Source organism: Cheilinus undulatus, linkage group 13, assembly GCF_018320785.1.
Source record: "Cheilinus undulatus linkage group 13, ASM1832078v1, whole genome shotgun sequence".
NCBI classification, from domain to species: domain Eukaryota; kingdom Metazoa; phylum Chordata; class Actinopteri; order Labriformes; family Labridae; genus Cheilinus; species Cheilinus undulatus.
In genome coordinates, this window is record NC_054877.1 from 43,555,177 (window position 1) to 43,579,633 (window position 24,457).

At 40.4% G+C, this 24,457-nt stretch overlaps 1 protein-coding gene across 1 annotated transcript in view; it reads right to left on the reverse strand.

Moving 5' to 3' along the window:
- Positions 1 to 3,926, reverse strand: part of LOC121519580 (cadherin-18-like) — a 104,642-nt gene extending 100,716 nt beyond the window's left edge. The window contains exon 1 of the mRNA XM_041802337.1: positions 3,838 to 3,926. Within this exon, the coding sequence (XP_041658271.1) occupies positions 3,838 to 3,906 (69 nt within the window). The 5' untranslated portion in view covers positions 3,907 to 3,926. The remainder of the gene's footprint in view (positions 1 to 3,837) is intronic.
- Positions 3,927 to 24,457: the final 20,531 nt, after the last annotated feature.

Genomic DNA, 24,457 nt, shown 5'->3' on the forward strand with positions numbered 1-24,457 from the left:
ATTTATGAATTATTTATTAAGAGGAGCTTTTCAATGACAGGAAGCTAAAGACTCATTTTTCATGCGAAGGGTTTTTCAGTGGAAACATTGGGTTAAGATATAAAACTCAAACTTGTGAGAAACTGCTTCAAAAATTGATCTGGGCCTGGATTTAAGATTATTATGATGAAGTTTCTTTGACTGTTACTGAATTCTTCACATCTCTGAGGCTGATTTAGATGCCGACTCATGTAGCCTACATCTACCTGCTCAAATATGTGCCTACAGGTCAGAGCAACACAGACTGTAAGCCCCGTGATTGGGCCATTGGTACTCTAGAGCAGTGGTATGAAATTACCATAACAATACAATAACTTTAGCTCATTTAGGACAACACATGATGTGTGGTTACAAATTGTTTTTTTTATTTTATTAGCAGTTACAGATTTAAACTCATTGCTGTTATTCTATTCTGGGGTCCTTCTGCCCTTCCATGATCCGACATTGAAAGCATTGGTTGCATGACAGCAGAATGACACTGTTAAAGTCAGAGGCAGAATAAAGGAGGAGCTGGGGTGGAGGAGGGTTGTAAAAAGCAGCTTGCACAGGGAGCAGCAAAGCGTAGCCAGGCAAGATGGCAGCATGAGTGTGATTTGCTTAGAATGAATCAGTCTGCCATCAGCTGATCTCAGTTATATGGCAGTGCTCGACTCTGTGCATGGCCTGCCTGAACTAACGCTAAATGCTCAATGTAATGGCTGACAAGGCAAATAGACAATCACTGCAGCAGCCACTGGCCCCACCCCTGGATTATTACTGGTACTGTTATTTGCTGCTGAATTTCATCAGGGAAAATATATGATTTCACTGCTAATATTTTTACCATGTGAGGCACTGTCTCAGTTTAGTCACAAAGAAAAATCAATAAATTATTCCTGCTGAGATGTTTGTTTACAATATAAGCATGGTAGCACTGCCTGGTGCTAAAACTATGAAGTACAGTACAGTCAAGCATGAGCATAATGCTCAAATGTGGGCCATATTTCTTTCTTTTATTTTCTAGAACTTGCTGCGGGCTGCAAAAATTGGACCGTGGGCAGCATTTGGCCCCCTAGCGATAGTTTGGACACTCCTGCTATACTGTAACATGTAAGAGGCTGTTTTGTATAGATATGGTCTTTGTGTGCCTTGAAATTTTAGCTTGATCTTAGGTGTGACTCAGGCAAAAAAAAAAAAAAAAAGATTGAAAACCTCTGCTCTAGAGCAGTGGTTTGGCCCTCTGTGTCTCTGCAGACAGGGACTGTTTATCTGTTTTATTTATCCTCTGTTTAACCAGGAGAACCTCACCCATCTCTCACGCCGCTTCTTCAGTTTCGTGCCATCTGGGAAGAGGCTGAGGAGTCTCCGTGTGAGGACCAGTAGACTGAAAGACAGCTTCATCCATCAGGCTGTTAGGATGCTGAACTCTCTCTCTTCCTCCCTTTCCCTCTGTCCTCTGCCCCCTAACAAGTCCTGAACTACTCCACTCTACTCCACTAGGATGACCCCCCGTCCCACTGCCCACACACTTTGGACCATGCACATAAGGTATTACTGGCACCAGCCACTTTTATCTATTTATTCACTCTACTGTATGTAAATACAAACTGTTTATACATTTTTTTATATTGGAAAAAAGCAGCAAAACTGTGTAAAAAAGGGGCAAAAATGAGGAGAAAAAGTGGCAGAAGGGTCCAAAAGTGGCAAAAATGTGGCAACAAATGGGTGGAAATTGACTAAAATGGGCCCAAAGCAGTCAAGAGTGGCAAAAAATGGGCAACAAATAGGAAAAAAGTGGTATTTAAGGCCAAAATGTCGCTTTAATGGGCGAAAAGTGGCAAAAAATTGGATAAAAGTGGCAAAAATTGGATAAGGGTTGTAAAAATTGGAAAAAAGATGCAAAAACAGTGGCAAAAATGGGCAAAAAATAGGAAACAAGTGTTTTTAATTGCAAAAGGTAGCTCTAATGGGTGAAAAGTGGCAAATAAAATGTAATAAAGGGCAATAAAGTTTCCCTTTAAGGTTTTCTGGGGAACAATATTTAAAATTAAGACATCAATGAACCTATCCACACTATGTCGCCTGTGGCCAGATTCTTGCAAGCACATTTATTATCAAAAACAGATGCAGAGAAGTGACAGCAAAACAGCGAATAAACAGAGAAGTATGGGTTTTAATAGCTTGTGCAGGGCCTGTTTACTTACTCTGCAACAAATGCATACTGTTGTGTACAGAATACAACCTGGAGAAGACATTTCAAGACAACTAAGCTGACTTTGACAGCACTTTCCCACATGGCTCCAATGGTTGAAGATTTGAGGGTGGACCTCATGTTACATGCAAAGATGTCACACGAGAGAGCTAGATCAGCAGCACGAGCAGAGGCACTGATTTTAGGCCTTTCACCAATGCAGGGACTGCAAAAGCGTGCTTGTGTCAGTTTTCAAAGAGCTGGCTCCTTTATGTGAACGATAACGATAAGAGCAGGATCCCGTTTGAAAGTCGTTTCATATCATTACTATTACTAATTTTATTTTAACATAGGTTGTGTGTGTCTTTGTGTTATTTGATTAATTAGTAGGGAGGATCTTTTATCCTCTACCACAGGTACGCCATGCATTGTGGACTCATGTTTGATGGTGTAACATTAACGTTTTATTTCAGGTGTGTCATACAGCTCATCCAATGAGCAGATTTCATCTAACCTGCGAGGTGTTCTGGGGAGACGGTACATAGTTGGAGTAAAATACCTGCCCATATACCCATCACATGTTATGATATTGCTAAAATTAGTAGGTCAAATGAAGCCAAACTGGTACCTGAATGAAGAGCCGTTTGAGAGCCAAAAGAGCCGACTCTTTTCAGTGAACCGAACCAAATGATCCGGATCACTGAAAAGAGCTTGAATTCCCATCACTATTTATGAATCAGAAGTCTAAATCAGATTTACTGATTTATTGAAGCTTTAAAAACTCATGTACGGTCTCCTTCTTAATTCAATGTTGAATTCGAGCACTGGCAGCAAGTGTCAGCATCTTCACATTACGACTCTGAAGACATGAGTGCTGTCCACAGGTTTAAAGGGGACATATTATGCAAAAATAACTTTTTCTGAGTTTTCTAACAAAAATATTTGCCCCTGGCCTGTTCACAATCCCCTCAAATACCAGAAAAATCCATTCACTTCCACCCTCTCTTTCTCCACATTTCAGAAAATGTGTGCTAAAACAAGATTCTCAGATTTTACCCTTATGATGTCACATGGGGAGTTAGCTCTGCCCCCAGGTTTGGTTGGCTCTCCTCACTTTGAAGGAAGTTCTGCCCTCCTCTCCTGATCTTCCTCTGAGATGCCCTGCTGACTTTTGTCTGGGAGATCGATGGTTCAAATCCCAGTCAGAACCTTATGCCTAAATTACCATTTAAAGCCACAGACACAGAAACGGCTCTTTCTGAGCAGGGGTAAAACAGATGGGCTTTTTAGACATCCAAAAATCCTATACTAGAGTGTTTTTTCAGCAACTGACTTCACAGGTATATTTTGGGGACCTCTGAGAACAATATAAACTTGTCCTAAAAGGGTAAAAAATGTCCCCTTTAATAATGTTGGAAGTTGTGAAACTACAAATAAAACATATGAAATTACATTAAATATACTGTATGCAGTCATACACAGAGCGTACTGTCAGGAGCAGTACTAAATGAGTTAAAGCTAGCATAAACTCTCTTGAGTGTGTAAATTATTCTCTAAGTAATAAAGTTAGCAGAAACTCAATAAATGTCCTCGTATTACAAAAGAGTAGAACCATATAAACAACATACATACGGACAATGCCTCGAAAGATGAACGCTGAGGGCAGATGCAGGTGGATTATGGAATGTCTCTTCCATGTGTTCTCAATGAAAATATAACTACTTCCTGTCACATGTCAGATGGAAACCTAACTCAAAATCAGCCACTAGGGGCAGAAGGACACTAAGTTACAGCTGTAACAGGACACTCATGTCATGTGACATCTCTCTGCAGGAACTGGCCCTCGTTCCAAAATTATTGATCCTTCCTCATGAGAGATGGTTCTTTCATGGCTAGAAGTTGCGTTTTGTTATATTGGTTGATATTTGGTTTAGCAGGGCCGAAGGTGGAGTATTTTTAAGTTCGTCATCCATCAATCAGAGCTGTAAACATGAGATCAGGCAAAGACGTTGTGGTGTTTTTTAAGTCTTTGGCACAGAAGTCCAAGCTGAGGTTAAATATGAAGGTTGTTAGACCTCATGCTCATCCTGTGCTTACACAGTGCCTAGAAAAAGTATTCATCCCTTGGGTGTTTTACCCTTTTATTGATTGTTTCAGTTAATCATGGTCAACACAATTTGGCTCTTTTTGGAAAAAAAACAAAACAAAACATCTTTAATGTCAAAGTGAAAAAAGATTTCCACCAAGTAATGCCAATTGTGCCATATTCCTTCCATGTCCATCCATGATGGATTTAACTAAACTCTGGGGGATTTCCTTGATTTGCTTAGTGTTGTTTTTGGTGTACTGGTAGCCAGAAATGCTGATTAACCAGTGACTGGACCTTCCAGACAAGAGAAGTATTTTATGGGAGTTCTTAAGTTAAACTTAACAGAACAGTGAGGAAGAATATGTCAGAGTTTGGCGAGTTCAGGTGAGGTGAATCTCCTCTTCACCCCTATAGAGGGACTTAAATCTTAAAGTAGCCTCCCTCACTGCAGCCCTATCTCCTCCTGCAAATTGTTACTGTACAAAATCTTTCCTCCACACTCAGGCCTCCTGACGAGAGAGTAAGAGTCTGAGCATCTCATTTCTGCCTCCTCTGCAGGTTTGTAAAGAAGAGATCTACCCTCATTAACACATGGATTTGAGTCCTGTTCCCTCTGAGAAAACAGTGAAAGAGTCAGTTTAATAAGCATTAAGTCTTTGAGAAAATAAAAGCTTCTTTTCACATGATTAAATACATCATTACAGCAACAAAAAACAGCTTGAAGTTAGGGTCAATTTGAGGCTGGAATCATAAATATAAAAATCTGTTTGTTTCTGCAGACCAGAGAGTATCCCAGCTGGATGTCATCTACGTTTGTAGCTGTGATTAACCACATTTATTAGAAAGCTAAGTTCAAGTTCACTAGCCACACCCACGTCTGATTACTACCAGACCTGTTGAATCCAGAAGCCACTTAATGAGAACCTGTCTAAAAAAGTGAAGTAGGATAACAGAGCTCATAAAGAAACACATCTGTTTAAACTGGGTAACAAGGCATTCCTAAGACTTTGAGATTCCAGCCAACCATGATGAGAGCTATTATCCACAGTGGTGAACTGTCCCAGGAGAGGCCAGCCTACCAAAACGACTCCAAGAGAGCATTGATGACTCCTCCAGGAGGTCCAAAAAGAACCCAAAACAACATCTAAAGACCCGGCTCAGGCTCACTGGCCTCAGTTAAGGTCAGAGTTCATGACTCAACCGAGACACTGGGCAAAAATGGCACCCATGGGAGAGTTCCAAGGCCAAAACCGCTGCTGACCAAAAAGAACACTATCATCTCAAATTTGAAAAATATTCTGTGGACTGACGGGACAAAAGTTGAACTTTTAGAAAGGTGGGAGTCCTGCCACATCTCGAGGAAAACTAACAAAGCATTTCATCAAAAGAACAGTCCATTTTTTTTTTCTTTTTGCTGTGCTGCTTCAGGATCTTGCCCAGACCAGAAGTGTTCGGCCACACCTGTTAATTAGTGAATTCAGGTGTTTCAACCAGGCCCATCGCCACAGGTGTATAAAATCAAACACCTAGCCAAGCAATCTCTATTTGCAAACATTTGTGATACTAAGAGCTCAGTGACTTTAAGTGTAGTACTGTGATGGATGCCACCTTCGCAATAAGACGGTTCATGAAATTTCACCTATAGTCAACTGTAGGTGATATTATTAGAAAGTGGAAGAGTTTAGGAACAACAGCAACTCAGCTATGAAGCAGAAGCATGTAGTACTAACTAAGGACCATACACGTGGTTTGATGAGCTCAGTGAGGAAGAACTTGACTGGCCTGCAGAGTCCTGACCTAAGCTCCATCAAAGCGCTTTGGGATGAACTGGAATGGGAATTGTGAGCCAGGCCATCCAATCCAAAATCAGCGCCTGTTAGCAAACTGACTGTAGCGCTGCTGATGTCATATCTAACTCCTAACATGCATTAAACGGTGCTTAAAAAGAGTTTATGGGCACAGGAGACATGAAAACGCTGAACCTCTGAGACTCATTTTCTCCCATTATGATCTGCTAACTGTTTAAGCTAAAAATATGGAGGTTCAATCCAAACCTCAGTGAGAATATTTTCAGCTTCTATCATGAATAGATATCAGAGTGGAGCTCACGTCTGCTCAGACTCTAGATCCAGAAACAGACCCACTCTGCAGAGACGCAGTGGTCCCAGCTGTGAACACGGTTCAGAGCGAGTATAAATAAATGAAAACATCAAACAGACTTCAGCTTTTCCACGGCGTGTCAGATGTCACTCTCATGTTTGGCTGCAGCACATGTTTATCGAGAAACAGGAGCAGACGTAGAGTCGTTGAAGACAACAAACATCCGCAAAAGATCATCAAGCACACGCACACACACACACGCTGTAGCTCTTCTTAATTCTTGGCAGTGAGCGAATTCCCTGAACAGGGTGCGATTAGTTAACTGATCTCTGTGTGAAGAGGCTGCAGAGCTGCAGAGAGCTCTTCACGCTGGCTGCTGCTCCTATTTGGATATTTTGTCTCTCACTCAGAGTTTGACTCTGAGCCAGTGTGGGTGCTTCTTCTAGCTTTGTTTACGTCTATCTGATAAATCTGTGTGGGTTTTCGTTTCTCTGTAGTTGTTATGCAGAACGTAGCCTGGTTATAAATATACCACTACAACTTTTATTTCTATCAACAGAAATCTGCTACTGATTGTACTCCTGGAGAAAACACTGCTCATGAATCCAGAGTTTGGGCTTTTTATGCTCCATGTTGGTGCCTTGGCTCTGCACTCTCTTCTTTAGTATTTCTGCATGCTTTCTTGAAGCATATAGATATAGAAGAAATGTTGCAATACCACTGGAAATTATGGTGACAGCCTTGAATAGCTAAGCCAAGATCCAGCAAGACCAGGATAACATAAAGAATGCTTTGAACTTCTTGAGTAAAGTTCCTGTCAGTTGGTTAGAAGGCACTAGTATATACACTATATTGCCAAAAGTATTCAGTCACCTGCCTTGACTCGCATATAAAACTTAAGTAACATCCCATTCTTAATCCATAGGGCTTAATCTGACCTCGGTCCACCCTTCGCAGCTATAACAGCTTGAACTCTTTTTGGAAGGCTTTCCACAAGGTTTAGGAGTGTGTTTATGGGAATTTTTGACCATTCTTCCAGAAGTGCATTTGTGAGGTCACACACTGATGTTGGACGAGAAGGCCTGGCTCTCAGTCTTTGCTCTAATTCATCCCAAAGGTGTTCTATGGGGTTGAGGTCAGGACTCTGTGCAGGCCAGTCAAGTCCATCCACACCAAACTCTCTCATCCATGTCTTTATGGACCTTGCTTTGTGCACTGGTGCACAGTCATGTTGGAACAGGAAGGGGTCATCCTCAAACTGTTCCCACAAATTTGGGAGCATGGAATTGTCCAAAATCTCTTGGTATGCTGAAGCATTCAGAGTTCCTTTCACTGGAACTAAGGGGCCAAGCCCAGCTCCTGATAAACAACCCCACACCATAATCCCCCCTCCACCAAACTTTACACTTGGCACAATGCAGTCAGACAAGTACCATTCTCCTGGCAACCGCCAAACTCAGACTCGTCCATCAGATTGCCAGATGGAGAAGCGCCGAGAAAGCGTCTCCACTGCTCTAGAGTCCAGTGGCGGCGTGCTTTACACCACTGCATCCGACGCTTTGCATTGCACTTGGTGATGTATGGCTTGGATGCAGCTGCTCGGCCATGGAAACCCATTCCATGAAGCTCTCTACACACTGTTCTTGAGCTAATCTGAAGGCCACATGAAGTATGGAGGTCTGTAGCGATTGACTCAGCAGAAAGTAGGCGACCTCTGGGCACTATGTGCCTCAGCATCTGCTGACCCCATTCCGTCATTTTATGTGGCCTACCACTTCGTGGCTGAGTTGCTGTCATTCCCAATCGCTTCCACTTTGTTATAATACCACTGACAGTTGACTGTGGAATATTTAGGAGCGAGGAAATTTCACTACTGGACTTGTTGCACAGGTGGCATCCTATCACAGTACCACACCGGATTTCACTGAGCTCCTGAGAGCGACCCATTCTTTCACAAATGTTTGCAGAAACAGTCTGCATGCCTAGGTGCTTGATTTTATACACCTGTGGACATGGAAGTGATTGGAACACCTGATTTCAATTATTTGGATGGGTGAGTGAATACTTTTAAAGACTGTTGTTAAAAGAAGGGGAATGCTACACATTGGTTAAGATGGCCCTGTCCCAACTTTTTTGAGACGTGTTGCTGCCATCAAATTTGAAATGAGCTAATATTTTCATGCAATGGTAAAAAGTTTCATCTGATACGTTGTTTTTTCTCTATTGTGAATAAAATTTGAGTTTATACAATCATTGCATTCTGTTTTTTTTACATTTTACAAAGTGACCCAACTTTTTTGGAACAGGGGTTGTAATTAAACCAGCCGAAGAACTTAGACTGAAGACAAAGAAGTGAGTGGGTGTGATAAAGTAGTCTGAGATTCGTCTTGTCTCAGACTCTGGTAAACTGGCAGCTTTGTCATACTTCCCCCCCTAACTTTACCCTTTTCCAGTGCTGTAAGAAACTCAGGATTTCATGCAATTAAAATTGAAACTTTGACAGCGACAGTTGGAAAACGTACTACAGGAAGACAGAAAGAGCGAGCTTAAATCCGTCAGAAGAGCAGCGATCATTAGACAGATGACATGCCAGCATGTTGAGTTGAACATGTTCTATCTCCCAGCAGGCTCAGAGGTTCTTAAGTGGGAGTCTGTCCTTAATAACATGATGATATGCAAAGCTCTGACGTCACTTTGAGGGGAAATGTCACTTAATTCATGTTCAATACCGACATGGCCCGCTGTAAAGACACTTACTATATATAGAGGTGATTTTCAATCACACAAGGTAATAGGCTCTCATGTGAAGAGGGCTTGTATTTCACTTTATTAAGTCTGTATTATGTGATATTCAATAGCATTTTCTTTAACTGTTTTATAATTGATATTACTCCACTTTTATTGCCCTTTATTCATAAGACCTTTATGTTTTTCTTTGCCTATAAGAAGCCCTTTAGATTGCCTCTGAGCTGTATAAATTAAAATGCCTTGTCTCACTTGAATACTCATTTAAACAAACACACTTGTTAAATATACCGCTATATTTACCTCTAGTGAATAATCCCCTCCTTGTGGAGTCTGATATCATTCTATTCCCTCTATGAGGCGGGCGTTTAAGTGTAAATTATTCCAGTAATCAGCTCATTAAATACAGCCATCCTGGTGCCTTTGTCGAGTGTTTTTTAAATGTTTTTTTCTTCTTAATGTCACCAAAGACTGTAAACGACCGTACTTAGAGTTACAGCAGCTTTGTGTTTTTAGACTCATCCCCCATACATTTGACATAAAACCTAGAGTTTACAAACCTTACAATATAACATGCTGTGAATGCTGGCCAGTATAAAATCATACTTCGTTTCGCTGTGGTTTTAAAATGGGACATGTCCTTTTACTTTATTTTCATTTTCCTGAGCTCTTTTGGTTTATTCAGCTTCTTCTGTCACCAAATTAAACAGAAGCCACTTTAAATGTTCAAGAATCAAAGCATCAAAACAACATCTAAACAACATTCTTTCTAGTCACAAAGAGGCAAAATGGTAAATTTAGTTTGCAGCACAGAGGAAGCAAAAAGAAAGGTGAAGACAAACATAAACAATATATATCAAAAACTATGTTAACATTAGTTGATAAGGTAACATTAGTGCTGGGCAATAGTGGTTTTGATTTCAGTTATATTTCAGATTCCCACAATGATTGGACATGATCATCCAGATTAAATGATCTCTGTGTCCAATTTTAATCTGAGAAATCTGGCCTTAATCTCAGAAATCTGGCCTTAATCTCAGCAACCTGGCCTTAATCTCAGAAATCAGACATTAATCTCAGAAATCTGGAAATCTGGCCATAATCACCGGATTCTGACCTTAATCTCAGAAATCCAGCCTTAATCTCAAAAATTTGTTGTTAATCTCAGAATTCTGATGTTAATTTTTGAAAGCCAACCTTCTTTTTAGAATTCTGAAACAGAATACACCTTTGAATTCTGACCTTTCTTTTTTTAGAATTCTGAGTTTAATCTTAGAAATTGTACATTCATCTCAGAATTCTGACTTTAATCTAGGAATTCTGATTTTAAACTTAGAATTGGGATTTTTATTTTTTTTCAGAAATGAAATTCTAATCTTAATCTTTGAATTCTGACTTTAATCAAGGAACTATTTTCCTCACATATCTGATTTTTATTTTTAGAATTCTGACTTTGGTCTCAAACTTCTGACTTTGTAAAAATCAAAATTCAGAATAGAATCTCAGAATTCAGGTTTACATCTTCAAACCCTGACTGTAATCTCAGAATATGAATTCAGATTTATATCTCAGACTTCTGCCTTAAACCTTTGAATTCTGACTTCAATCCCAGAATTCCAACTTCAATCTTGGAATCCTGATTTTAATCTTCTTGGAATTATGACTTTAATGTTGGGATTTTGGAATGCTAATTTTAATCTTAAAGTTCTGACTTTACTCTGAGAATTCTGATTTTTCACAATAGAGGTCTGAGATTTAAATCTCAGAATTGTTGTAACGTTAATATCACAATCACAACTTTAATCTTTGAATTCTGACTTTAATCTCAGAATTCTAATTTAATCTCAGAATTATAACTTTAATCTTTGAATTCTGACTTTAATCTCAGAATTCTGATTTAATCTCAGAATTATAACTTTAATCTTTCAGAATGATAACTTTAATCTTTGAATTCTGACTTTGATCCCAGTAGTCTGACTCTAATGTCTGTCCTTATAACAGATGACAGCAGTATTTAATCCTTGATATCTCAACTAATATTACTAACAGCACAGTGTGACATATTTTCTGTGCTTTACTGATTGATTTCTGTTAGAGTTCATAGATCAGGGAGAAAGGAGCAGGTGTGTAATCTCATCCAAGTTTACAGCATATCAGAACTTTACTGTGTGGTTTAACAAAGTTCATTTTTAACTTGCTATGAGTTCATGTCGTAAAATAACAGTAATTATCTTCTCTTCCATCACTAGCTGGAAATAAAGCACCAGCTTTCCAGGACCATCAGGGCAGCTTTTTTTGCCCATCCACCCACTCCTATGAGGACCCTCGGGATCCTGCTCCCACTGCAGCTTTCTAGTACACACTTCTCCTAAGAGAACTGTGGCCTGCAGTCAAAGTTACACCGTGCTGAGAGCAGTTAACTGGGCTGTATCATGGAAATGGAAGAAGAAACCATTCCCTGTTGAAAGATTTTGTACTGTTAGATAAACTTCAAGTATATTGGGGGAAAAGTTGCATAAAGTTGAGACTCATCATCACCTTGGAAAAAAGTAGAGAAATCCTTCTCATTGAAGTGAGAACAGATCAGACTGCTGCAGAAAAATGATTTCAAGCTGCCAAATAAAAATGAGGTAGAGCAAAACAAAAGGCTTAAACTTCCAAGTACCTGCAGAATGTCTGGCCATGAACGATTTTAGCCTGAAGTAGTTTGTTTTTAAAAATCCACTTCTCTGAACCTTTCCTTCACTGATGTTTTTTTAAACAGCGTGTCCACAGTTTATACCTTCGGCTTTCTGACAAGCATCCCTATGAGACTGAAGCTTTGTTTTATTTAGCTGCAGTCTATCATGTGTTCACCAGCAGACGGATGAGAAAGAAGAGCAGACTTACACAAGCACTGGCCATTAATACTCTAATATAACATCATAGCATATACACTATATTGCCAAAAGTATTCACTCACCCATCCAAATAATTGAAATCAGGTGTTCCAATCACTTCCATAGCCACAGGTGTATAAACTCAAGCACCTAGGCATGCAGACTGTTTCTACAAACATTTGTGAAAGAATGGGTCGCTCTCAGGAGCTCAGTGAATTCCAGCATGGTACTGTGATAGGATGCCACCTGTGCAACAAGTCCAGTGGTGACTTGTTGACTATATTTAGGTGACTCCTAAATATTCCACAGTCACCTGTCAGTGGTATTATAACAAAGTGGAAGCAACAGCAACAGGAAACAACAGCAACTCAGCCATGAAGTGGTAGGCCACATAAAATGACAGAGCGGGGTCAGCGTATGCTGAGGTGCATAGTGCACAGAGGTCACCAACTTCCTGCAGAGTCAATCGCTACAGACCTCCAAACTTCATGTGGCCTTCAGATTAGCTCAAGAACAGTGTGTAGAGAGCTTTATGGAATGGGTTTCCATGGTTGAGCAGCTGCATTCAAACCATACATCACCAAGTGCAATGCAAAGCGTCGGATGCAGTGGTGTAAAGCACACCACCACTGGACTCTAGGGCAGTGGAGACGCGTTCTCTGGAGTGACAGTTTGAGGATGACCCCTTCCTGTTCCAACATGACTGTGCACCAGTGCACAAAGCAAGGTCCATAAAGACATGGATGAGAGGGTTTGGTGTGGATGAACTTGACTGGCCTGCACAGAGTCCTGATCTCAACCTGATAGAACACCTTTGGGATGAATTACTGAGAGCCTTCTCATCCAACATCAGTGTGTGACCTCACAAATGCACTTCTGGAAGAATGGTCAAAAATTCCCATAAACACACTCCTAAACCTTGTGGAAAGCCTTCCCAGAAGAGTTTAAGCTGTTATAGCTGCAAAGGGTGGACCGACGTCATATTAAGCCCTATGGATTAAGAATGGGATGTCACTTAAGTTCATATGGGAGTCAAGACAGGTGAGCAAATACTTTAAGCAATATAGTGTCATATATAGTGTCAATATAGCATCATAGCCATAGTATCTTTATCTTATCCATGCCTTTAAGTGCAGATCTCAATGTTTAACATGCTCACATGTTGACATGACAGGTTCTTTCCACTTTTCACCAGCACACACAGAAACTTCACCGGCATGAACAATGAACAGACACTTCCATATCTGCTAGGTTCAACAGTGTGCAAATGTTGCAGCGCATCACACCAGCTGTTGTGATCCTCTGACACCACACCACCACAATGAAATTGGACTGTCTGCATTTAAAAAAAAATGAATTTATAGATCCAAAACCACAATTTGGTTATTATTTAGTTATTTTTACATTGCTTTGGCAATACAACTGCGTTTTGTCCATGCCAACAAAGACTGATAAATTGAGTTGAATAGAAAAGTGAGATTCAGAAAGAAAGATACAGAATGATACAACATGGAGGCAGTGAAGTTAGTCAGAAGTGCACAGCCACACATGTCAGGGTTTTCTACAATGCTCTTCATTATAATAAACCACACATCAACCTAATACAGCCCGGCTGCATGCCAACTATTTCATCATACATGAAAAAAAAAACACCAGCCAAATAAATCCTTATGTTACTAGTGAGTTGAGAGGCAATGAGGAAAAACAGGAGTGTGTTAACAGGTAGGCATCTATGATGAGAGCCCCACTCAATCTAACCTCAAGGATAAATAGCAGCATCCTCTTCTAATTACATTTTTCCTCTAGTAACTTAGTAACACAGCATGTCTTAAAGGTACATTACACAGTTTCATCTGTTAGACTATAATTGAAGTCCACTGGCTCAGCTCTTTGGCCTCTTAAAGTCAATTTTCTCGTTCTGATAACTTCCTGAGTTTATCACACATATAAGTCATGGTTGTGGGAGACTTTGGCATATCTGCAGGGTTAAAGTCATGCATTAAATCATTCCCTTATCGTTCAGCCAGATGTAAGAACCAGCTTCAAATTCATCAGAAAAACATCGACTTAACCAGATGGAAACTCAAATAACACGGAGAACAAAAAACAGACTGTGGAAAAACAAGTAAGAGAGAAAAGAGACGCTGACGGAGAAATCAAACCATAAACGGAGAGACAAATATACTGATGGCATCACAAATCCACAGTGACACTCATGAAGTGAGTCAGAGTGCAGCACAAAGACGGAGACGTGATGCATTCAGAGCTCGATGGAGATTTAGATTCTTTGACAGCCTAATGGACGAGGAGGGCTTTGACTGATGTTTGCTACGGGGCGACACACAAACACAAACACATAAACAGCTCATATTAAAGCTGAACAGGCAGGGAGGAGACTGGTTAGCGTGCTTGTCATTAAGATTGATCCAGTAAATTAATGAAGAGATGAATCATTGATGGAGGGATGGAGGGAGGCTAATTAGAGATGAAGATAGATAAAAGAAACAACCGTAACCATGGTTTTAGCATGAGCAGAGCGTGACGGCTGTTTCACTTTCACAATGATGAGCTCGCCAACATGTCAGAGATTTCACATTTTGGAGCAATACAGCAGTGACATGTTGATCTTTAAAACTACCGCACAAACTAAAACGTTAATGAGCAAACTGTACAAACAAAGGAAGCTTTTAACATCAGTCTCTGGGGCTTTACTTTGAAAAGCAAAGTTAAAGTCTTTACATATTCGCCTTATTGAATGTTGACATATAGAGACGAACAATATTGGATTTTTGCAGGTTTTCTATATGCAGATATTTACCAATTCATTATAGTTGATGCTGATGCAATATATTCACTGATACTGGGTGAATAATTGAGTTTCAATTTCATTTTTAATGAACAGTTAGTGTTCACAGCATCATACCTGAACATGCCAAAGTGTTCATTTGTCAAGCAGCGAAGTAAACGGTTCAGTTTAGACAGAGGCTTAAATCCATCCATCCGTTTTCTATACCGCCTATCACGTTGGGGGTTGTGGGGGGCTGGAGCCTATCCCAGCTGTCACTGGGCAAGAGGCGGGGTACACCCTGGACTGGCTGCCAGTCAATCACAGGGCTGACATATAGAGACAGACAACCAGGCATGCTCACATTTACACCTACGGCCAATTTAGAGTGAGCAATTAACCTAAGCAGCATGTTTTTGGTGGTGGGAGGAAGCTGAAGTACCCGTAGAGAACCCACGCATGCACGGGGAGAACATGCAAACTCTGCACAGAAAGGCCCTGACTGGGAAGCTAAACAGGGACCTTCTTGCGATGAGGCAACAGCGCTAACCCTGCGCCGCTGTGCAGCCCCATAGAGGCTTATATGTACAGCTAAGATACGCTTATATTTAAACCCATTACAGGCTGATAAAAACGGCTTAATTAGGCCCATATTTACAACTGATACAGGCAGAAATTTATAGAAGTAATGGGATGATATTTGGCCAATATCTGCCAAAATTTACAGCTGAAAAATAAAAAATATCTGAAGATAAAATAAGCATTGTTCTTTTAGCTAAAGGCTGAAATAAATACAACATAGAAAGATCTTTACAGCTGATGTAGATGGATCCAGTGTTAATTTCGTCGACTAAAACTATAACTAAAACTATTTATCAACAGCCTTTTTTCCATGACAAAAAATAGACTAAAACTAACAAAATAGATCTGTGACGACTAAAACTGACAAAAACTAAGTGTAATTTTTGTCAAAATGACAAAAACTGGACTAGAATGTAATTTAGTTTTCGTCAAATATTCAAAATCTGTGAAATTTCTCCACTGTGGTTAAATCTGTCAAAATGCAATGCATTTGTAGCTCTTCTGCCTCTCAGCTGTAGAAAGCAGGGACCCCAGGTTTGGCAGAGTGCAGAGAACACACGACCATGATTTGGTACCAGATTTAGGCAAGGAAATAAATGCTTGGACTAAAAGTAAAGACTAAAATGTGAGGACTTTTTAATGTACTAAAACTAGACTAAAATGTTTTGAGTTTTCTTTAAAACTAGACTAAAACTAAAATGGGTAGAAATGACTAAAATGGGACTAAAACTAAAATGCATTTCATTTAAAGACTAAAACTAGAACTAAAATTAAAAAATAGCTGCCAAAATTAACAATGGATGGATCATAATGGGTGATATAGGTGGATCTAAACAGCTGATATTGACAGATCTCTACAGCTGATGTAGGTTGATCTTTACAGGTGATGTAGATGGATGTTCAGGCTTACTGTATGTGGGCTGATATTAACAGCTGATACAGGAAACTAACAACTGATATGGGTCTTTACAGCTTATACAGCCAGATTTTGACAGCCTTCATAGGCCTATATTTACTTTTGATACAGACTGGTATGTACAGCTTGTTTAGGGTGATATTAATGTCTAATATGGACCAATATTTACAGTTGACATAGGCAGACTTTTGTAGTTTTTTTACTTTATTTGCAGCTGCAAAGTTTGATGATATAGCCAATATACATCAATATTTACAGCCAGTCTTTGGTGCCAGTCTATGGGCTGAAATCTCTGACATCTCAATTTTTACAGCTTTATAAGCTGATACTGTACTTACAGCTCTTATAGGCTGGTATGTACATATGCTACAGGCTGATATTAACGGCTGATTTAGGCAGATATTTACAGATTATATGGGCCAACATTTAAAGCAGATATAGACTAATATTTGCAGCTGATATAGGTGGATATTTACAGCCCTATATATCAGCAGATGTTTTCATACATCTGCAAATACAACAATGAACCCTTTTAGCTAATATTTGCAGATATCATGCTAATGATATCCTTTGTCATTTCATAAAAGTTGCTAATATAGTTTCCTGAAGTTGTTGTCAACAACATATTTTTTCCAGTGTCATTAGGCTTGTGACGTTTGCCCATGCAGACTGCCCTATGCTTTTACTGGTTAATGGATAGGATACATTGTTTACATCTTCTGTGTTGCATGCTAATCCAGCCTGAGACCACCTCCCCAAGCTGACTCAGGCACAGCTCTTAAGTAGGGGAACCCTTCTGCTCATACGGAATAAATGAACTTGACTTTGGTGCCAGGTATATGCAGATCTTTTCCCCATCTCTAGCATGACACTTCCCATAAAGACATGCATAAGTAGAAGTAATTATGGTATGCAATGCTAAATTTACATCAGCATTGTGTTTGGATGTTTGTACATGCTTTATTTCTCTCTGTTCTCATATTGGAAAATAAAACATATTTTTAACTACAGTCCTGTCTTTTCTTACATAAAGCTCCGAGCCGTGGCCCCGCCCCTGAGCTAAGGCCCTGCCCCTGGCTCTCTGTGCTCAGTCTTTATATAAGATGTTTCTCTGGGGCCGAGGACCGAGCTGAAAACAAACTCTTCAAAAAAAGACAGCTTCCCGAATCGGCCCATCTCTGCAACACTTCACTCTGGATGAGAGTCACCCTGGTTATTCTGGAGAGCCCTCAGAAGGTAAAAATAAAGAGGTAAACTGCAGGACTGTTGAAATGAGCAGGAAACAGCAGTCACCATGGTTACTAATAGATACTTTCACTGTGCTCTGCTTGGTGCTACAACAAACAAACAAACTGGGGAGGTCTTCTTAATGATGACCTCTGCTGAGAGCGCCCACAGGCACGTGGTAACCTTTCATTTTCTGATCAAATTTACTATCCTGTCTTCATGACTGAACCATCTCAGAGACTCAGATGTATTACGGGGAACTTCAGAGTTTTACAGTGAAGGCAGAAGGTAAATCACTGCTGTAAAGGAGAGTTGTAGGCAGGGCTATAGTGAAGTTGTGAGAGATACAAAGTATCTACAACCATGTGCAGAGGTTCTTGGCATGTAGGAGGTTAAGGATTCATCATAGGGCCACAACATGAGGCTGGGAAGGATGGCTAGTCATGCTCCACACATGTCAACATACGTGTGCCCTTGGCCACCAAGCCCAAGCTCGATGTCACCTCTTTTTTCACACCTGGTGTCAGACCTGGTGAGGGTGGCTAGAGTCCCAATATCTCAAAAAGTGCGATTGATGCTAGAAGTCTCACAATTAGTAAAATGGGGAACACCTGAGTGCAGTAAATGCACCTCAAGTGATTTAAGTATTAAGACACCTGTGTCTGGAAGGTCCAGTCACTGGTTAATCAGTATTCCTGGCTACATTACACCATGACAATAAAAGAACACTCCAAGTGAGTCAGAGAAAAGGTTATTAAAAAGTATAAGTCAGGAGATGGATACAAAAAAATGTGCAATGCTCTAAACATCCCCCAGATTTCAGTTAAAGCCATCATCAAGAAATTAAAGGAATATGGCACATGTGTAAATCTGCCTAGATCAGGCTGTCCTCACAAACTGAGTGAGCGTGCAAGAAGGAGACTAGTGAGAGAGGCCGCCAAGACACCTGTGACATGTCTGAAGGAGTTCCAAGCTTCAGCAGCTGAGATGGGAGAGACTCTTCAGACAACCACTGTTGCCCTGGTTCTTTGCCAGTCAAAGCTTTATGGGAGAGTGGCAGAGAGAAAGATACTGTTGAAGAAAACTCAGATTAAAGCCTATGGGAGACTCCATGGTCATGTGGAAGAAAATGCTTTGGTCTGATGAGACCAAAAATGGTGCTTCTTGGCTATTGTGGGCACCACAAACTGTAAATCACCCCAAACACACCATCCCCACTGTGAACCACAGTGGTGGCAGCATCATGCTGTGGGGTTGCTTCTTGGGTCTGGAAGGCTTGGAAAGACTGAGGGTTAAAACGAATGTGGCAAAATAGGAACATTCTGGCTGAGAGTCTTATTCAGTATGTGAGAGATCTATGTCTTGGGAGAAAGAGTTATTTTCCAGCAAGACAATGAGCCGAAGCATACAGCGAAAGCTACACAGAAACAGTTTAGAGACAACAAGGTGAATGATCTGGAGTGGCTGAGTCAAAGCACAGACCTCAATCCAGCAGGGAGTTAAGGGCTGGACTTAAAAGCGGCTGTCCCGCCCAGTCTCTGTGCAACCTGACAAGGCTTGAGCAGTTTTGCAAAAAAGAATGGAGTAAAATTGCAGTGTCCAGATGTGCAAGCCTGATTGAGACCTATCCACACAGACTCAGAGCTGTGATTGCAGCCAAAGGTGACTCTACTAAATATTGAATTGAAGAGGGTGATTACATATCATTGTCATAATATGCTCCTCCAGCTGCTTTTAATTAGCACCACCTGCCTTTCCAGCTTTTTGCTGCCCCATTCCTACTTTTTTGGGATGTGTTGCTGCTATTAAATTCAAAACAAGCAAAAATTTTTATGAATTGGTAAACTGTCTAATTTTCACAATCTGATGTGTTGTTTATATTCTATAGCAGGGGTAATCAACTAAAGTTCAAAGAGGTCCAGTCAGAGAAAAGGTATTAAACCAAAGGTCCAGAACATCATAATATCTAACATGTGTTCGTGTGATATGTGGATCTGGGTGCGATTTCAGGGACTTGTGCTGATAGAATATGAGAATTAGTTTTCCTTTAATGCTGTTAATTTTATTTGAAACACAAGTTTTAATTTAAACAAAGCAACACTTAACAGAAGTAAAAGTGGAAAGTACAATTTGATTGTCATTTTAAAGCTAATTTACACAATTTATTACTGCATAAATAATATATAAAATAAAGTGTCTACAGCTCACCCGTACTTGTCTGTGAATCTCTCCTTGTCTCAGCTCACTCGTCTTTTCGTCTGCTCTCTTTGTCTTTCTTTCTTTCTTTTCTTTACTTTTCTCTTTCTGTCTTCCCCTCATCTGTCCCTCGTATGAATGCAGCAGTTCAATTTTTACCGACTAAAATGCAGACAGTTCAATGGCTGAGTAGCATCGCATGAGATAGCTTAACTCGCATGCCATTGGTCTGCTCTCTTCCTGATCTGCAAAACCAGTACTGTAAATCCTAGAATAGCTGCACCGGTTAAAATAGAAGTGCACCGTCAGATCTAATGATTGTAGGTCCAGGTCCAGGACCCTATCGGATGGTGTCGGGGTCCGGACTCGGACCGCAGTCTGCCAGTAAGTGACCCCTGTTCTATAGTGAGTAAAATATGGATTTATAAGATTTGACACTAATTTCATTCTGTTTTTATTTGCACAGCGTACCAACTTTTTTTAGAATTGGGGTTGCATGTTATAACTACCAGTTAAAAGATACATTTCTGAAGTCTTTCGCCTGTATGTCTGATTGGTTTGGGAGCTGCAAGAAATGTGATTGGCTTGCAGCATTGGAAGGCGGGGCTTAGTCACGGCTGAACTGTATGCCTCACAGAGGCTTTGAACCCCAGAACTATGGAGCCACTATGATAAATAACCAAAGCATGGCTGCTGTGCAGAGATATTTCTAAAAGCAGGCGGTGAATGTAATTCAGGATTCTGAAAAGGAACTTGTGTCGTCTTTAGTGGTGGGATATTAGAGACAACTCTAAAGCTCTTATTTTCAAGGGGCTGATAGCAGCGCTTGAAACCTGCACACTAAATCTCCCCCTCCCCTCCTCCGCATCCAGAGACTGTAGCATGTGACTCTGCAGATCCTGATGAGAACAAACCCTCTGTATTCTCGGCTGGACTAGCTCCAAATTACAGTGCAGCAATTGATGGAAAGGTCAATTCTTCCCAGTGCTGCAGCCATGAAGAGACGGCTCCCAGTAAGGAAGAGACGGCGTAAGTATAAGAAACAGGGGCTGCTAATGGCTCAGATGTTAATAATGAAGAAAGGTTAACTGGGAGTGTTTCTACTCTGTTTCTCATTAACGTGACTGTCGGTGTTATCATGAATGAACCAGTTAATCGGACATCTTTGCCTCTTGACTGAGCATTACAGCCAGCTTTTAACACAGAGGCCAACAACGATCACCCCAGTTGTGAAGTTTGAAGCGTGTACTAAACGGAAAAAAAAGCCAGAAGATGTTTTCATCCCAAAGTGAAGCTGAAACTTAACAAAGATCCTCATGAAATGTGGATGAGCTTTCACATGTTTTTCCTCCCCAGAAGTGATGTTTACAAGTCAAGCCTGAACCAGATGACTGACTAACCACGCTAGGAGGAGGGCTCTCTCTTAGAGAGGCTGCAGGGTCCACTGTGCTCACGCTGGCAGGCGTTCATGTATCATATATCACGAGAGCCTCCATCCACAGAGCTAATCTTCCTCTGTGGAGCCAACAGAGCGAGCCGCGTCTGCATTAATCTGCTGGATCCAACAGCAACACTGTGGTCGCAGTATAAACACAGATTAAAAATTCAAATGATGGTAAAAACATGCATACATGAGTGCACAGTAACACATGTATTATAATTAACCTTTAACATGCATCATTAGCACACAGCTGACCTATTTTCATCATCAAATCACTCGAATGTTTAATCAGCAGATCCTCCTTCCTGTCTGTTCTTTAAAGTGGAATTAGACCAAAGTGACTGATGAAATCACAGACCTGGACCTGGATTAGACCTAAGCCATAGTGGAAATAACAGCTGTGCTTGTTATGTGCATTTGTTAAATCAAAATCAACTGCTATACTTTCTCTTACAGCTCTAATTCAAAAAAAGTTGGGATAGTGTGTCAAATGTAAAGAAAAGCAGAATGCAATGACTGTCAAATCTCATAAATCCATATCCATCTCCACTTCATGAAAAATTAAAGCTCATTCTGAATCTGATAGCAGCAACACATCTCAAAAAGGTAGGGACAGGGTCATGTTGACATTTGTGTAGCTTATTTTAATAACAGTCTGTAAACGTCTGGGAGTATTGGGAGAGGAATGTTGTCCCATTCTGGTTTGATGTAGGATTCTAGCCCCTCAACAATCCTCGGTCTTCTTTGCTGGATTTTCCTTTAATGATGCTCCAAATGTTTTCTACTGGGGAAAGGTCTAGACTGCAGGCAGGCCAGTTTAGCACCCGAACTCTTCTATTGTGAAGCCATGATGTTGTGATGGATGTGGTATGTGGTTTAGTGGTAACACTAGTGGGCCCTAAGTACCTTGTAACTTAAAAATGATATGTGTAATTATCTAGTAATTTCTCAAGAATTGGGTGATAATTAGCTTGTAATAAGTTGGCATTTACCATGTAATAACTCAGAAATATGGTAATATTTATTATTTACTAAATGAAAATTGGATCAAGTAATTTCTCATAATAGTTGGCAATTCTCTGGTTATAAGGTGGATTTTATCCTAACCCTAAAAGTTACTTGAAAAATATTCAGGAAGGACTCATTTCAATGCTGTGGGCCAAAATAAAGACATTTTCTGCAAACAACTTACACAGAAGATTATCAGCTTATTTCTAAGAAAGTACTAGCTAGAATCCATGAGGGTTGGGAGGTAGATTGACCAGTAAATTGAGAGCTTTGCATTTCAGCTCAGCTCCCTCTTCATTGATCAAGACCACAAGACACTTGAAGTCCTTCACTTGAGGCAGAGACTCTCTCCTTAGTTGAGTTGGTTCAGACATCTGATCAGGATGCCTCCCTGCGGCAAGTCCAGGAGACCTCTGGGAAGACCCAGAATGCACCAGAGCTCCTAGGTCTGGCCTAGGAGCACCTTGGGATCCCCCAGAAGGAGTTGAAAAGTTTCCCTGGGGAGAAGGATGTCTGGGTTGACTTGCCTAGCCTGCCTCCACCACAACCCAACAGCGGGTAAGTGAAGGAAGATGGATGGATGGATGGTGATCAGGGCCAGCTAAAATAAAGTGCTATCAGTATTATTTCGCTGAAAAAGTCAAGGCCTCCCCTAAAGAGACGTCTGGATGGGAGCACACATTGCTCTAAATCCTCTCTCTACTTTTCAGCATTGATAGAGCCTTTCCACATGTATAAGCTGTCCACGCCATAGGCACTACTGCAACTCCATACCATCAGAGATGCAGGCTATTGAGACGTGTGCTGATAACAAGCTGGATTATCCCTCTCCTCTTTAGTACACAGGACATGGCATCTGTGGTTTCCAAAAGAATTTCAATTTTTTTTCATGTGACCACAGAACAGTTTTCCATTTTGCCTCAGTCCATGTTAAATGAGCTTTCGTCCAGAGAAGACAGAACTGTTTCTAGATCATGTTCACATGTGGCGTCTTCTTCGCATGATACAGCTTAAACTTGCATTTGTGGATGGCATGGCCAACTATGTTGACAGATAGAAGGTGCGCTTCCATTACTCTTAAAAATGTGCAAAATCTACATAGCTCTTTAAAAAACTGGTAATGGAAACACCTGAATTTCGAAAAACCTCTCAAATATCACTAAAAAGTTTTTACGCTCTTATGAGGAGGTTTTTCAGAAGTTTCAAAATAGAAATAAAATTTGCAAAAGCGCAGTGGAAACACTTTTATCTGCATTTACAAGTCGCAGGACGTGACGTACGGTGTCACATGACCAGTTCACGCCGAGACAACATGGCGTGGTACGTGTGGACAGAAGAGGAGACGAGACTCTTTTCACATCATACTTATACCCTTATATGTGGCTTTTGCCATATATACAGACTTTTCCTCTGAACTATCATCCGTTGCCTTTGTTTTTTGTCCAGAGTTGTCAAGGCAACCGCTGTAGATTTAACCATAACCGTACAAACATGCAACAGGTTTTTAGCATCAGCTTCCTTGCAGCAGAGTCTCAGAGATGAGATTTAATGAGAATTACGAGGCTCATGCCCAAAACTCCCTTCAATGGAAACACATTCAAAGCGCAATTGAACTTAGTCCAAATTTTAAAAATATCACTTTTATTTTGTGAAAAAATGTAATGGAAACACAGCTAACGGTTTCTGGAAGTGTTCCTGAGTCCAAGCAGTGATTTCCAGTCCAGAATCACGCCTGATTTTTGGACTCCCTTCAGGAATTCTGCAAGACCCTAAGAGGGGGGGTCTCCAGAATTCCTGAAGAAAAAAAACTAAGAATATTTTTTGAATTCCACTGTTGTCACTTTACACCAATTTTGCCAAATTTTAATCAGTTTTCATCTTTTTTTTCCCACAAATTCTAACACAGTTTTGCCATTTAACACTTGTGTCCATTTTAAACCCTTTTCACCACTTTTTCTGCCTGTTTTTTATTTATTTTATTTAACCTTTAACCAGGTTTGTCCCATTGAGATCAGCAGATCTCTTTTTCAAGGGGGACCTGACCGTTTTTGGTACTTCTAAACCATTTCTTGCCACATAAGCCTAATGTTGCCTCTGCTGACCCATAATTGCTACCATTAAGGTCATTCTATCACTTTTTACGCCCAATTTTTCCCATTTTAACCACAACTCACTATCCGATATGCCCATTGTTGCCAGTTTGACCATTCTAATTTTGTTTTTTAACAAAACAGATTTACATGTTTAAGAAGGTTATATACTACACAAATGATTTTAAAA